Below are 17,528 nucleotides of genomic sequence, written 5' to 3' on the forward strand. Positions count from 1 at the left end.
AATATTCCTCTTGTAATTTTTGTTTTCATAAATTGTTTACTATTTATTTTTATTTTTTTGTTAATTTGGAATTTTGAATTTTGTCTTAAGTTATGTTTAAAAATTTAAAAAAAATATATATTAATGAGAGCATAAAAATTATAAACAAATATTTTTTCTTACTTTAACCTTGTTATGCAAATGTTCGCCTCAAGAAATTTTAATATATAGTTTTTAGACATTTAACACAAATAAATTTTGAGATCGTTTTGAGTTGTTTTTTTGCATGTAAACATAGATAATTGGTTTTACTAAAAGTTTCTTGTGGGCGATAATTTGCCAAATCCAAATATAGTTGTTTCCTTTAGATGCTTAGGGATAAAATCAATTATTAAAAATCAATAAAATTACTAAAGTGCTAGCACTCTCTTTTGTTTTTGGTGTTAACAATATTTTATATGCATAATTTGTGTGGGTGTAAGTAATAAAATTTATTTGTAGGAAATCACAATGGAAAATGTTGCAGTAATTTGCTTATAAAAAATAGGTTGTTTAAAAAAAATTATTACAATTTTTTTATTAATATTTTTTAATAATGTTTTTATAAACAATTTTTTTTATTAAAAATATTTCATTCAATATTTCACACAGCCGATCGCCTTCAAGCTTTGCGGTTTTCTGTTTTAATATAATTGACCTCATGTGTAAATAGGGTATAACGAAAAACTCCAATATTGGGTGTGTCTGATTTCCCGAAAACAATTATTGTTAATTGTTACTGGAAGTCTTTTAATACAGAAGTTTTTCAAGCTAGAGAGAGAGCGAGCCAGTTCTTTCACAGAGAGTATTGCAAATTCTTGCTGGACAATTTTGTTCTTGCAGTCATTTGCAACTCTTCTTCTTCTCCTTTTGGTGTTTTATATTTGGGCAAGCAATTTAAAAACAGTTTTATTTTGGAAATTGCCATCAATAAAGAGCGATTTGAGAGATAGGTCATGGTATCACAAACTGTGGCTGTGTTATTTTTGTCATGAGAACGGCGATTGGTGAAACCGATGATTTAAGCCAGTCAGAAAATCCTTTTATGTACTTTCACCTTTAAGGCCATTTTTGACAACTTAATTGAAAAGCGTTCCGTAAATTCTCTCTGAGCAACTTTTCTTAAATACTCCTTTCACACAATTCCCATGATGGATATTTAATGGAGTTCGTTACAAATACAGATGATATTCTTCTCACCTTAAGGCCATTTTTGACAACTTAATTGAAAAGCGTTCCGTAAATTCTCTCTGAGCAACTTTTCTTAAATACTCCTTTCACACAATTCCCATGATGGATATTTAATGGAGTTCGTTCTAGATTCAGATATTATTTAAAAAATAATATTCTTATTAGAATTGATTTAAAAAAATTCTACTGCAACAAATTCTTTGTGATTTCCATTCAATTTAAAACAAACAAAAATAAAAAAATAAACAAAATTCTAAATAGTGTGGCTTATTATTGTGCAATTGTTATTCTATATTGTTGGTATATAAAGATCTATGTTAAATATAGAGTAAGTTTAGAAAAATAAAAATTAAAGTGTGTTTTTTGTTGTTTATGGGGCTTTTGTTCCGTTTAAGTATACATGTTCTTTTTTTTTCTTGTCTGGTGTTGAAATTTTTTCTTTAAATTTATTTCTCAAATATGCATATGTGTGTGTTAACTCTTTGTCTCACTACGATTTTGTTTTATTTTTTTTTTAATTATTATTAAATATAATTTAATTTATATACCTTAATTACACAAGGTTTTATTTATGTCATTAATTTTTTTTTAACTGAACTGAACTTTGAAGTAAAAGAAAATAAGTGGCAATAAAATTGAGGATTATACATAAAAAAGAAAAAATTAAAACAAGAATTTAGAAAGGGAAAAATCTTGTTTTTTTTTAATTAAAAACTAAATAATTATTACATTACATATCAATTGTGTTTTTTTCTTTTTCACTTTGTTTTAATTATGTTTAATAATCATAATAATAATAGTAATTACAATAATTAATTAATAATAATGTATATACTTGTTTTTTTTTCTTCTTCTTTGTAATTAATAATATGCTTATAGTATATGTGTATCATTAAATTATTTCAATTTTTATTTATTGTGGTTTATTATTTTATTTCATTAGAAGTATTTTTTATGTTATTTATTTCCATATAAATATCGTTAAGATCACAGATATTCTATTTAAACTGTTCTTCTTCGAATTGTTTGTTTTTTCTTTTTTTTTTGCTTTAATTATATTTTAAATTGTTATTGTTCTTATCTTCATTTTATTCGCTTTCAAATATTGTTGTTGTTGATGATTATTTTTCGGTTTTAAATAATTTCATTTCATTATTTTGAATTTACAAAATTTTGTGGTTCTTTGTCAAGGCAAGAGAGGAATGGTTTGACACACTTCCACTGTTAAGGTGCACGCGCTAATATGTTGCCAATATAACGGCGTCACAATAGTTTAAGCTTACATTGATCTCTTGCCATAAACGACACTTCTGGCCGCTTGTTATGTTTTTGAAATTATTGTGTTTTTTTTCTTCTTGAATTTCAATTTGTGTATGTGTGTGTTTCAAAAGGTTGTTTGTTTTGAAAGAATTTGGGTTTGTTTAAAGTAGTCTGTCTTTTTTTTAACGAAACAATAATTTTATTTAAAAAAACGTTGATTTAACTTAGTTTAGTCGAAAAGAAATATTAGTAAATAGCATTAATCAAACAAGAATTTAATTTGTAATTATAGAAAATATTTGTTTTTTGAATTTGTTATCAAAAATCATTTATTTGTTAGTGATTAAAATGAAGGCATTAAAAGAAACCACATTGAACAATAAATCGTTAAGTGTCATTATTTTTGGAAATTTCTAAAGCACTATTTACATGGGCAAAGTTTTTCGCAAAATTTACTTTTTCTAACGGCAAACTTTGTTTATGGAAATAGAGCCTAAGTACGTTTACACTTACAAATTTGGAGGGGATTTCAACTGTCAATTCCACTATGGATACTTAAAATGAAATCGACTCTCAAATCCAGTGGATTTCATTTGACGTATACGCAATGAAATTGAAAGTTGAAAACCGCTGGATTTGTTACGTTTACATTTTTTTAAATCTGTCGCAATTTACTGTTGACTATTTTTTTAAGAATTCGCCAACGACAAATTTATATATTTTAGAATGCTCGCTAATAGCATTGAAAATTTAAAAACGTTAAATATTCGGATTTTTTTTTCATTATTTACTGCACCATTTTTTTTAGGAGCCTTCCACTATTTTGATTGAACTTGAAAAATTTAAAAAAAAATCTAATGAAAAATACTGCTCTTTGGGGGCTATACGAAGACGTGACCGTGCATTAGAAATATTTTTCATAGGCTGTAGTAACCATTACGAACTGTAAATATGAAATTTGAAATAACTCCGCTTAAAATTGTGCCATTATATGTGGGTTATGTTCATCATAGCCTGCGGTAATCATTACGAGTTTCAAATACAAAATTTGAAACAATCCCGCTGAATGATGTCGCTAAAATCATCAGAAAACCGAAAATCGGGAGGCATCGTTATATGGGGGCTATACGAAAACGGGGACCTTCATACGCAAGATTTTGTCATGGGCTGTGTTACTCATTACGAACTGTAAATACGAAATTTGAAACAAGTCCGGTCAAAAATGTCGCTAAAATCGTCGAAATACCGAATATTGTGGAGTATGGAGTATCGTTATATGGGCGATATACGATGTGCTGGACCTATAGAGGCAGTTCTCTTCCAGGGGCTAAGCACTCAGAAGCAAATCCTTGTGTGGATTTTCGGACAAATTCATTAACAAGTTTGGCTAAAATCATGAAAATACCGAATATTGTGGGGTACCGTTGTATGAGGGCTATACGATATCGTGGACCTATACAGACAATTTTCTTCCAGGGTGTAGAGTACTCAAAAGGAACTCCTTGTGTGGATTTTCGGACAATTTTATAGGAAAAAGTGGCTAAAATCATGAAAATACCGAATATTGGGATGTACCTTTGTATGGGGGATATACGATATCGTGGACCGATATAGCCCATCTTCGAACATGACCTAGCCTATAGATAAAAAACTGATCTGTGCAAAATTTTAACTTCCTATCTTAATTCGTTTTGACTTTAGCGTTAATACAACAGACAAACGGTCGGACGGAAGGATGGACGGGCATGCCAGGGAATACCTCAAGCGCATGTTTGGCTGGCTTAAGTCATCAGCTGGCTTCTTCGTAGAGAAACAAAGGAGTTCGAGGTTGACTTAGTTCGATTTTGGACCTATGCTCCTTTGTTCATTTCCGAAGAATGCAGCCGATGACTTAAGCCAGGGAAATAAGCGCTTTATGTATTCCAACCTTCAGAGTTTTACGCTGATCTTTGTTGGGGCTTTAATTATTATTTCAATGAGTTACAAACGGAATGACGAACTTAATATGCACTCCATACTATGTATGGTGGAGGATATAACAAGAATGACATGTAGATAGGTCGCAGGAGAAGTTAACACAAATTAATGAAGGTTTTCAAATATTCCTACTCATCAGGATAATTTAAAATTGTAGAATTATTGTGTGTGACAACCAAAATGAGATTTGAGTTCTCTCAACAAAAGTGGCGCCCAACATAAACAACTATGTGTTTTGACTGCTCCCAGCTTACAAAAGCTGTGATATGGTAGAAAATTCAAATTGAGTTAATAGTAAAGCCATGTGGCAACGGTTTGAGAGGTCAGCCACTCAACGAAGAGTTGCGGCCAAGAGCTGACTGTTTTGCCAGTTAACAATAGTGGCGCCCAACATAAACAACAATGTGTTTTGACTGCCCCCAGTTTACAAAAGTTTAAATTGAGTGGATAGTAATGCCATGTGGCAACGATTGGAAAGGTCAGCCACTCAACGAAAAGTTGCGCCCAAGAGCTGATTGTTTTGCCAGTTAACGACAATGGCGCCCAATATGAACAACAATGGGTTTTGACTGCATCCAGCTTACAAAAGCCGTAGCCGTGGTAGAAAATTCAAATTGAGTGGATTGTAAAGCCATTTGGAAACGATTTTAAAGGTCAGCCACTCAACGAAGAGTGGCGGAAAAAAGCTGACTGTTTTGCCAGTTAACAACAGTGGCGCCCAATATAAACAACTATGTGTTTTGATTGCCCCCCCCCCAGCTTACAAAAGCCGTGATATGGTAGAAAATTCAAATTGAGTGGATATTAAAGCTATGTGGCAACGGTTTGAGAGGTCACCCTGTCAACAAAAAGTTACGACCAAGAGCTGACTGTTTTGCCAGTTAACGATAGTGGCGCCCAATAAAAACAACACTGGGTTTTGACTGACTCCAGCTTACAAAAGCCGTGATATGGTAGAAAATTCAAATTGAGTGGATCAAAACTACTTTAAGTGTTCCTCTCAAGAATACATAAATTGTTCTTAACGATTTATTGTAAAATGAGTTTTCAATTCAATTGTCAAAGGCTATTGTTAAATTGTATCTATTGATTGAATCAGTTGTTATATTATTGCTTATGTTTGTTTTGTTTTAATAAAAAAAAAACACTATTGTTGTTCTTGCATTTAAAGGTATTTATGTGTAGAAAAAAATATATATTCTCCTTAGAATAGCACCAATTCTATGTAATTATTGTTATCAATGGGATATTTATTTGTAAAATATAGATTACTTTTGTTTTTGCTATTTTTCCATTTCATGTGGGATATTGTGATAAAATTTTAACTATGGTTATTTTTTTTTTTACAAAACAAACTAACGAACAAATTGTGTAATTATGAGGGAAGACAACAAACATTATGTTGTTGTTTTTAATCTTAAAAAAATCGTATAAGACTGTTACTTATATATGGTTTAAAGTTGAAGATTTTTTTACTTTTAGTTATATATTTCGTTTTTTTTTAATAAGTTTTATTGTTATTATTGTTTTTTTTTGTTATAACTTTAGTAACAACCAATTGAAATTCTTGTATGCTGTGTTATGTGTTATTGTTTCTTTTCTCTCCAAGTGTTTACACACAACACTTGTTAAAGGAAAAAGAAAACATAACAACATTGGATCACATGAGATCGTTTGCTATTTGAAAGTAATACGTTTTTTGTTGTCTATGTGTGTGTACATACTTAAAAAATAATTACATTGATTAAAAAATAAAAATTATTTAAGTTATTCTTTGTATGTCTAAAGTTCTTTGCTGCAACAATTTGAGTTTGTCATTTTTGTGTTGTTGTTTTCTTTTTTTTTATTGCATTTTGCAAAATACGAGAAATTTTTTTTTTCACATATTTTCCACCATGTAAGATAAATTGTCGAATACAAAAACAAAAAAAAAAAGAAACCATTCGAAAGTTTAAATCTTTTGCGTTTACACGCTCTAAATTTTTAATTGTCTTTAATATTCTTGCTGTTTTCCTGATAGAACTTCTAAGCACTTCAGATAGAACTTCTGATGCAACGCGTTCATTCTGTTTTGTTCTATTTTTCCTGTACAACTTTTACCTTTTTTTTTTTGACAAAACTTATAGGCGCACATGATGCAACGCGTTCATTCTGTTCTATTTCTCCTTTATAATTTTTACTTTTTTCTTTTTGATAAAACTTATAGGCACTCATGATGCAACGCGTTCATTCCGTTTTGTTCAATTTTGTCTTTAAGACTCTTTTTTTTCTGATAGAACTTCTAGGCACTCATGATGCAAGGCGTTCATTCTGTTTTGCTCTATTTTTTTCTTCAACGCTCTTGATGTGTTTCTGATAGAAATTATAGGCACTCACGATGCAACGCGTTCATTCTGTTCTGTAAGACTTATACTGTTTTTCTAATATGCGCCTATGATGCAAAGCGTTCATTCTGTTTCGTTCTATTTCTTCTTTAAGACTGTTGCTGTTTTTTCCTAATAAAGCCTTTACACACGCATGATGCAAAGCCTTCTTTTTTAAATAAGATGGAACCAGGATGCAACGCTTTCATTCTGCTTTGTTCTATATGTCTTTTGAATTTTGCATCTCTAAAATATCAACTATCGATGAAGCTTAAACGCAATATGCCAAAAACAGAATGAACGCTTTACCCTTTTTTTCATGGTACGCCTTTATGATAAAACAATAAGCACAAGGAGACGGCTTTATCAATGCCAAAAGTCTACCGAATGGGTCTGCCTGGGTACTTCTCAGTTAACATGAATGTTCTGAAAAAGAGAGCTATTTAAGAGAGAGAGAGAGAGAGCTTACAAATTCTTGACAGACAAATTTCGCCTTGCAGTCAATTGCAACTCTTTATATTTTTCCTTTGTTTTTTTTTTTGCGTTTTTGGCAGAAAATACAAAGAAAAAATATGAAGAGTTGCAATTGACTGCAAGACGAAATTTGTCAGTCAAGAATTTGTAAACTCTCTCTCTCTCTCTTAAATAGCTCTCTTTTTCAGAACAGTTCTCCATCATTCCCTCTCTTATTTTTAATAGAAAACCATATTTTTGCACAAATTTGTTTTGTTATGACAAATCAGCTGATTGCTTGCAAGTTTTTACAGGGTTTCCGTCTGTTTTGATTTTTTGACATTTGAACAAACTTCTCAATTGCAATGAGAAATGGAAAACCATAAAACAGCTGACAGCGGAACTAGTTCCATTTGGAAATAACAACGGAGGTGAACGAAGCGTTCAGTGAACGAGATTACCAAACGCTGGATTTATTCTATTTGTGCAGAGATAAAAAGAAAATGGGAACTCGATTTAAGAAAATCGTAAATTTGAATTTATGGTTGGAACAATTTAAAAATGGGGAAAATGTTAGGGCAATTTTCTCGCACTTTATTAAGAGGCAAATTTTGGTGTCCCACAGATGTTCATTGTTTCATAATTAATATTATCCCTTCATTAAATTTTTTCTTCGAAAAAAAATTTCTGACTAAATTTCCCTTAAATTTTTTAATTTCTTTTTTTTGTGTATTCAAATAACTTATTAATTGTTGCAGTTTGACTGAAAAAACATCATTTCGTTTCTTCTATTTTCTTTGTAAAAAATCTAGAAAAAAAACTATTGGTTTGGTATTTTTGTTTGGAACACAACATAACAATAGGAAAATAGGTAAAAAATGTCAGCAATTTTGAATATTGTTCAATTTTTGTTTCGTTTTTTTCTGTTTTAGTTTCTAAATGCTACAATTTTTATTAGCAGGTTATCCGCCTATGTTCTAAGCCGGGAGGGAGTGTTTGCTAAAGCATTTTGGTTCTTCAATTTCTTTTGCTCATAAATATTTTGGGGTATTTGCCTATAGATCCTAATGTCATATTGTGTGTATTTGTGTTTGTCTTGTCGGTTATATATATATATATATTGATCTTCTTATATATATGTATATGTAGGCATAAATTTCAATATGTATTCAGCTTCAAGTTCTTCTCATTCTTCTTCTTTTTTTTAAATATATATAATTTTTGATAATTTTATTACAAAATAAAAAAAAAGTATCCATGTATAATCCTGTCATATATGTATACATATATTTAATAAGTATATTTTTGCATGTATTTTATATGTACATGCCCATCTTAGTGAGAACTTATTTCTTGTTTATCTCCTGGTTTGTTTTCAATCCATGTCATATTTCTTGGGATTTCATAAAATCCCATATGGGGAGACTCTCTTTTTTCCGTTTGGGATACATACATCGTTTAGTTAAAATATCCTTAAATTTTATTTCCGGATAAGTTGATGGTGGTGGTTTTCTATACAGTTAATATATATCAAAAAAAATCATGGTCTTTATTACAATATATAATAATTAAGGAGGATTTCCCATTTTACCCATGAGAAAATAATTCCTGACTTGTTCAGTTTCTTTTTTTTCTACACTTTTAGTAATAGTTGTGTTGTTGATACTGCTGCTGCTGCGACTGTGGCGGCGGCTGCAGCTGCTGCTGAGGGTGTTGTAGTTGTAGTTGTGTTGATGGAGATGGTTGCTGCATTCGATCATAGTCACTTTTAATACTCACAGTGTTGTAATTGTGAATATTAATGTTGTTGTTGTTATTAATATTATTATTACTGTTGCTGTTGTTGTTGTTGTTCTGATTTAGCATATTATAATTGTTATTATTATAGTAGTAATAGTAATAATAATAATAATTTAATAATAAACTAAAATCGTTTCACTATTGCGGCAACTCATCTTTTGTATCCACCGGACTGGGTGTCAAATACTTGCGTGCATATTTGGGAAAATGGGTCTTTTCGTGCGCCTTCAGTATCGTCGATCGTGAAAATGTTTTGCCACACATTTGACATCGAAACGGGCGTTCACCTAAATCAGAATATTTATATGTTTTGGGTATCATATATTGAACAAAAAAAAATCTAAAAAATATTGAAAACAAATAGAAACAACAAGAAATCTCTGGCCAGGTGCTGTTAATTGTTTAGTGAAAATTCAGAACTGAACTGAAATTGATGTACTTGCTTCTAAACTAAATTCGGTTGGATGTGCCAAAATTCAAGCCATTTGGTGCACAATTAAGCCGAAATCTGTTGAAGATATACATGGGAGCTATGTCTAAATTTGAACCGATTCTCACCAAATTTAAAGTACTGGTTTCTATGATGAATTCTGTCGGATGTGCCAAAACTAAGTACATTTGGGCTGATATTTGTCATTTGGTGCACTAAAAACCTGAAATCGGATAAAGATATATATATGGGAGCTATATCCAAATCTGGACCGATCTTGACAAAATTTAAGGCAATCATTTCTAAGTTGAATTTGATATCTTGTACCAAAGATTTTTGTTGTGGAGTGTATACTACGCATGTGAGGGACTTAAAACCTCAAATCGGATGAAACATATAGTATGGGAGCCATAGCTATAACTGAACCGATTTTCACCAAATTTGATGTACTTGCTTCTAGACTGAATTTGGGCGAATGTGCTAAAATTTAGGTCATTTGGGTTGATATTAGACATTTGGTGTACTAAAAACCTGAAATCGGATAAATATATATATATGGGAGCTATATCCTAATCTTATCCGATCTTGATAAAATTTGACATAGGTATTTTTGAGCTCCGTAAGTCAGCTGGTACCAAATATCATTCTTGTGGAGTGCATATTACGCATGTGAGGGACTTAAAACCCAAAATCCAATTTAATATCTGAACCGATTTTCACCAAATTGTATGTACTTGCTTTTAGACTGAATTCGGTGCGTTGTGCAGGTCATTTGGACGGATATTGGCCATTTGGTGCACAATTAACTCGAAATCGGTTGAAAATATATTTGGGACCTATATTTAAATGGATAGAGGGACGGACGGACGGATTCCTGCAATCTTTGGGTTTCAAGAAGTATTATTTTTTATCAAAAAATTTAAAATGTAGGCTGTAGACGGCGGCAGCAGATTTCTTTTTGTTTCCATTTATTTTAAAACATATTTTTTTTTTTTAAATAAATAAAACATATCAAATTGAACCAACAACACTCACCTGTATGGACACGACAATGATCCTTCATATGATGGCGCAATTTAAACGCTTTGCCACAAAATTCACACTTAAACGGTCGATCACCGGTATGCACCGGCAAATGTTGAATGAGTGAGGTAACATCGGGAAAACTCTTACCACAGAATTTACATAAAACAACACTATTCGGATCATTGGATGAGGCTAGCAGCGAGGAGCCCGACGAACTGGCTGCTGCTGCAGCAGCTGCCGCCGCCGCTGCAGCCGATGTCGACGAACCAGCGCCGCTTAACAGGGATAAACTGCTCGAGGGACAACCACCGTTGCCGGAAGAGGTACGACTATCATCATCCAGGCCGCTGCCACGACCACCGCCCATGCCACCACCGCCGCCGCCCCCGCCGCCTCTTGAATCGCGACCACCACGACCCGACGATGATGAGCCTCCACCACCGCCACCACTGCCGTCAAGATCCAAGCCGCGACCCGTACAACTCGTAAGCGAGGGAAAAACACAACCACCAGCTGCTGCCAGCGCTGCGGCATTAAAATCAATATCCATGGCTAGGGCAACGGCAGCAGCCTGTTCCTGGGGATCACCCCCCGCCGCTGTGGCTGCCATGGCAGCATTTATTTGGTATGCTAACGGTGACATATTCAGATCGTGGCCCAACAGATGCGGATGCAGCAGGGCATGGGTGGCGGCCGTTTCACGGAATTCCAATGTTTTCAACGAATGCGAGAGTATATGGCGTGTTAATTTACTCTGGGTGGGAAAACCGGCGGCACAATAAACACAGGAATAGGGTGGTGGCGTACGCGGATGATCGTGCATGTAACTGGAGGAGGAGGCAGTGTTAATGGATGATGAGGCACTGGGACAGAGGCTACTGCTGCCAGCACCACCACCCATACCACCACTGCCCATGGACCCACAACCAATGCCACCGGCATTGGAAATGCCAGCAGAACCTAAGCCATGCGGCGATTCAGACGTTTCCTGCAACAACACCAAACAAAAATCCAAACATCAACTTCTTTTGTCTTCATCGTTTTTTGAGTTTATTTTTAATTTTGATTTTGATTTTTTTTATTGTAAATTTCGAAATTTCTTTATGAAATACAAAGTTTTTAAGCTTCTTCTTCGTTTTCTTTGTCGTTAATTTGAGAAAAAAAAACGATTTTGTAAAAAAAATATTTGGAATGGAAACAAATCGATTTTTCAATAAATATTCTTATAAAAATTAAAAAAAAACAAGGAGAGTGAAAATAGAAAAATTAAGTCTTAGAAAGAAATACAAAAATCTATATTTATTGAAAATGGGAATTTGGGGGGATTTTAAATTCAATTCTAAGTCCATTTTGTGGTGGGAAAAAATTATAATGAAAGGAAAAGTATTGAAATGTGTTTTTGTACTTTGGTAATTGTAATTAATTTACTCAGTTCATACCAAGATTTTCTGATTTTTCAATAATTCAAATACTAGAAAAATATAGATTTTAATTTTTTATTTTTTTTATTTTTCAAAAAAAAACATATTTTTTATTTTATTTTTTTCGCAAAAACAAGAGGGTGTTTCAGCGTTTTCATTTTCATATCTCAACGTTGTTGCTGCTTAGGAAGTAGTAGTTTTTGTTTTATTAGTGGTGCTAAGAATAACCTTTTTTGTTTAAAATTAATATTTTAAGTTATTTCCTTTGTTTATTTTCTCAAGAAGTTGAATTTCGATTTTTGTTTGGGCGCTGTCAAAGAAACGTAAGTTTCATTTAGTTTAGTTTTTTTTTTTTTAAATATTTATTTTTACGCAGATCGTAAAGAGTGTGTGTTGTCTTAACCGCGTTTGTTTTTTTTTTATTTTAAATTTTTTTTTTTTTATTTAAACATAACATATACAAACAAATGGTGAAAAAGAGCGTTTGTCGTAGATGTTTTTTTTTCTTAATACGATTGTTTAAAGACAAAAATTTTGAAAAAATATAAATTACAGACAAATATAAAATTTTGTTATTTAAAAGAAAAATTTGGAATATAGTTTTTCTGGTTTGCCAATTTTGAAGTGTTCCAAATGAGATTGTTTTTTTTTTTTTTTGCTCTGGATCATAGTTTATGAACATTTTCCCCCTATATGCATATGTACAAACATAATACATACATACATATATATGGAGGGATTTCATTCAAAACCAAGAGTAATTTTTCCAAAAAAAGTGTTTGTTTGTTTCTTAAAAAAGCCGAATAAAAGTTATTTCTTATAATTCAATCCAAGAATTGTTTTCTATAATAAATATTTTCAAGAAGTTTTTCCACAGATTTTTTTTTCTATTTTAAAATAAATATTAACACAAAAATATTATAAAAAAATAAAACAATTTATTATATATTTTCCATATAGAAATAAATTGTTTTTATTTTTTTTGTTCATTCGTTTGCCACTCTTTTTCCATTGTATTCATTTTTTTTTTCTATTTGAACGATTTCTTATTATTTAATATATAACAAAATTATTTTTATTTTTTTCATTTAATAACAATTATTATTATTATGTGAAAGAAAAATAACAAAGAAAAAAAATTATAATGAAAAAACACATTTAGAAATTTATTTTGTTTTAATTAAATAGAGGCCATTTCCAAAAAACGTAGATCAACTTCTTGACAATAATTTCAATATTTTCCGTAAAAAATCATAATTTTTGCGCTGATTCTTTTTGTTTTGTGATTTGCATAATTAAAATATTAATTTTAAATAAATTGGATATTAAGAGCATAATTTGTGTTTTTTGTTTTGTGGTAAATATATATTTGTTTAACTCTTTTGTGACATTTTTGTGGATATTTTCTTTTGTCGATGAAATTCATTGTTCATTTATTTAATGAAGTTATGGTAACCCTTGACACAGTTGTTGTACTAAACCAAGAGCTAAGTTATGATTATATTGTCGTCTGACGTTGCCTACTTTTAGGGATTTACAGTATATTAATTCTGTTGGAAGTGTGATAACGTTATTTAGTCATATTGGTAACAAACGAATAGTGTATTATTGTCAAATTAAGCGGAATTACGAAATATTATTCCCAAAGAGAACTTTATTCAGCTTTTTTCTTAAACTTTTGACTGGTAAAATAAGTAAAAGAGTGAAATATAAAAATTTCTTAAAGGAAGAGAAAACCAAAGTACACATAAAAGCCTGAATCCATATGGGGGAGAATAAGGACACACATAAAGTAGATCAATATATCATGGCGTTAAGCCCCCTTTATAACCCGAGGATGGACCAACAATTATTCCTGTCATTCTAACTAACATTAAAAAAGAAGTTAAAAGGTATCAATCGGTTCTGCAGATAGAATAATACCCTCAGCCATTGTTCGATTATTTAAATATATTGTGACTGTTGTTATGTTTATTCAAACTGTTGACCCTCTATGGAGTGGGTTCTGAGGGAATGGATCAATATTGTCTATTTCGTATCGGACCTAAATAAATACGATATAAGTATGTGGCAACTTGGTAACAGGTTGGTAACTTGACACATGTGATAATTTTTACAAGAAAATCGAACATTTTTTATACAATTTTATGCGAAATCATAAATTCCATATTCATCACAGGTTTCTGGTTGAGAGAAATATTCAGATATAGCAAGTTGTCGCAAGAATCGCTGACTTGTTTCGCAAGTTATGATAGATGAAAGTATTGAAAATTGTGACCCTTTGTGGGTGAGGTACCAGAAGGGGTTCGCAGGTATATATCATCTTCACAACAGATTTTGTATTAGCAAAATTTTTTGTATGTGTGAAATTTGAGGAGAGTTGGAGGTTTATTTTGCTTTCTTTTAGCGTTTTGTTTTTCAAAATCTGGAAACCTATATGGAGCAGGTAGCAAAAGAAAAAGTCAGATCTCTACCATCTGTATGACAGTTCTTGTGTTGATGAAAATATTGAGATGTACCAAGTCTGGAATGGAATCGGATGTTAATTCGTTAATTGTTAAGAGCTTCATGGATATTCAAAATGTTGAACCTTTGTGGGTAAGTACTAGAAGGAGTAGGCCGATATTCCCCATCTTTACAAAAGAACTTGTGTTAGTAGAAATAATGGGATATATGAAATATAAAGAGAGCCTTATGCTTATATCGCGTTTTATGACCTTCATGGATATTCAATTGTTGACCCTTTGTAGGGGAGGTACCAGAGAGAATGGCCCGATCTCTACCGGTTTTATAACAGATCTTATATTAATAGGAATATTCAGAAGTGCCAAGTCTAAATGGAATCGGATGTTAATTTCGCGTTTTATGAGCTTAATTGATATTCAAAATCTAGATCTATTGTGGGGAGGTACCAGAAGGAGTGGAGCGATAAATTCCATCTTGACATCAGATCTTGAATTTGTAAAAATATTGGGATGTGTGACAATTTTAAGACAATCGGATTCTTTCATTACGATGTATGAGAGTTATAATTATTCAAAATTGTGACCCTTGGAGGGGGGTGGGGATGAGAATCACTTAATGGAGTGGACCTATGTTATCCATTTGTGCATCTGACCGGGCACTCAGGCTAATATTAGAATTTGCAAAGTTGGAGTAAGATTATCCATTCTTTTTTTGTGCAGTAAAATATATTTTTTGAAAATTTCGACATTTTGTGGAGGAGGTACCAGAAGGGGTGGACCGATATATTCCATCTTCACACCAATCCTTGAGCTAATGACAATATTGTGATGTGTAAAAATTGAAGACAATCGGACTCTTACATCACAATTTATAAGAGTTATAATTATTCAAAATGTTGACCCTTTGTGGGGGGATGTACTTGATGGAGTGGACCTATATTATCCATTTTCGCACCAGACCTAGAACTGATGCAAATATTAGGATTTGCAAAGTTGAAGCAAAATCGGATCATCCTTTCTATTTTTTGACAGTAAAATGTATTTTTTGAAAATTTCGACCTTTTGTGGGGGGGGGGGGCACCAGAGGTAGTGGACCGATATTGCCCATCTCCGAACTCGATCTAAGTTTGATAATAATATTACGATGTACCAAGTTTGAACCAAATCGGATACTCTCTTTGGAGAGTTATTGTGCATACCAAACAGATAGACAGGCAGGCGGACGGACAAACATCGCTAGATTGACTCCGTATGTCCTGAAACAGGTTTGGTCCTAAGAGACCTATCTGTTTGGTAGGATTACACATAAAAGTATCTAAAATAATGAAAAGTGAAAATTGAAATTCGAGACCTATCTGTTTGGTAGGATTACACATAAAAGTATCTAAAATAACGAAAAGTGAAAATTGAAATTCGATTACTGACAGAATAGAAAAAATTGTAAAGTTAACTATTTCGTAAAAGCCATAAATCGAGAATCCCTGTTTTATTCACGCAAATTTGTGTAGTAAAAGGTTTTGAGATGGTTTGGTAGTCATTGTAATTTTTGCTAGTTTTCTCTTATATTTTCGGGTGTTAGTAAAAAGTTTCACATCGAGGTTCATACGAAAGTCGACTTTTCGGACTTCAAATTTTCTGCAAATATCTAAAAAAATTTTTTCAATGTTTTTCCAAGTCCAAAGTCAAACCAAAGTCTAAACTCGATTTCAGTTCTAGTAGATTTAACACGAGATGAGAGCCCCGATTGCTTTACGTTAAGTATTTTAAAATAGAAAATCAAAACTAAAAACACCTTAATCGTTGCATACTTTTAGGATAAGAATGAAACTAATCGGCGAAAAGCAATAAATACAATAACAACGGAAGTAGTTTATGCAAGGTTGATTTTTATACCCTACACAATAGTATTGAGGGTATATTAAGTTTGTCATTCCGTTTGTAAGACCTCGAAATTTACATTTTAGACCCCACAAAGTATATATATATTCTTGACCAGCATAAAATTCTATGTCGATTTATGGCGATGTCCGTCCGTCCGCCCGTCTGTGGAACGAAATGAAGTAGATTGATAACATTTTACTCAAATATTATTATATTGGTAGTGAAAGAGGCCAAGTAGGTCCATGTTTAAGTATAGCCCCCATATAACGGTACCTCCCGATATTTGGTATTTTGATGATTTTAGCGACATTATTCACCGGAATTGTTTCAAATTTGGTATTTAAAGTTTGTAATACTACAGCCTAAGACAGAAAATTATCTGTGCAGGTCCACGTCTTCGTATAGGCTCCAAATAACGGTGCCTCACGATATTTTGTATTTTACGTCGTCGTATAGACCCTAATATATCGATATTAGAAAAATAATTGCAAAATTCGTTCCAAGTGGTGGAGGGTATTCAAAGTTCAGCCCTGCCGAACTTATAGCCTCTTTACTTGTCTTTTTTTGATTGCAATTGATATAAATTAGATGCAAAACTTCAAAAATTCGCAACAAATTGTATGTCCTAGAGCAAGCTCGATTTTTTTAACTCCGCTGATTCGAATTTGTATAACTGTGTTATTTATTGGAATTGAATTGAAACAATCCAACCTCCTTTAACAATTTTTAAAAATATCCACAAAAATATATGCAATATTGTGACCTTTTTTAAGGGACATCAATTTTTTCTAATTCGGTTTAAAAATTTCATTTTTTTTTTCGAAAAAATAGTATATTTTATTATTATAGACGTTTTATTTTTTTTAAATAAATTACAACATTTAGACGCATATAAAACACACACGCACACACATATTTAAAGAACATTGAATAATATTTATGATTTTGATTTCTTAAAGAAAAATTTATTTCTTTGTAAGAATGAGAGATAGAGAGAGAGAAATACAGTACACCAACACATCGAGAAGAATATAAAAGAAAAATCCAAACAAAACACACACACAGACACATCAATATGAAGTAAATAAGTGGGGAAAACGAAGAGAAGAAACAATAATATTGAAATCAAAGCATACATAAAATACACATCAATATATGATATTTTTATTTTAACAAACACTTATAGAACGAGAGCAGAATGAGAGAGAAGAGAAAAAAAAAATAGAAAAACAAACACACAGAA

General features: G+C 31.8%; 1 protein-coding gene across 6 annotated transcripts in view; it reads right to left on the minus strand.

The window, feature by feature from the left end:
- Positions 1–8,054: 8,054 nt before the first annotated feature.
- The window catches only part of LOC101894336 (longitudinals lacking protein, isoforms A/B/D/L), a 743,553-nt gene continuing 734,079 nt past the window's right edge, over positions 8,055–17,528 (minus strand). For 3 of the 6 annotated variants that reach the window (XM_059119166.1, XM_059119164.1, XM_059119167.1), the window contains 2 exons: positions 10,528–11,506; positions 8,057–9,349 (listed from right to left, as the gene is read on the minus strand). In XM_059119166.1, the coding sequence (XP_058975149.1) occupies positions 9,201–9,349; positions 10,528–11,506 (1,128 nt within the window). In that variant the 3' untranslated portion in view covers positions 8,057–9,200. Of the gene's footprint in view, positions 9,350–10,527; positions 11,507–17,528 lie in introns of all 6 variants that reach the window. The other 3 variants (XM_059119169.1, XM_059119168.1, XM_059119165.1) reach the window with 2 other exon arrangements.

Source organism: Musca domestica, unplaced genomic scaffold (assembly GCF_030504385.1).
Source record: "Musca domestica strain aabys unplaced genomic scaffold, Musca_domestica.polishedcontigs.V.1.1 14, whole genome shotgun sequence".
NCBI classification, from domain to species: domain Eukaryota; kingdom Metazoa; phylum Arthropoda; class Insecta; order Diptera; family Muscidae; genus Musca; species Musca domestica.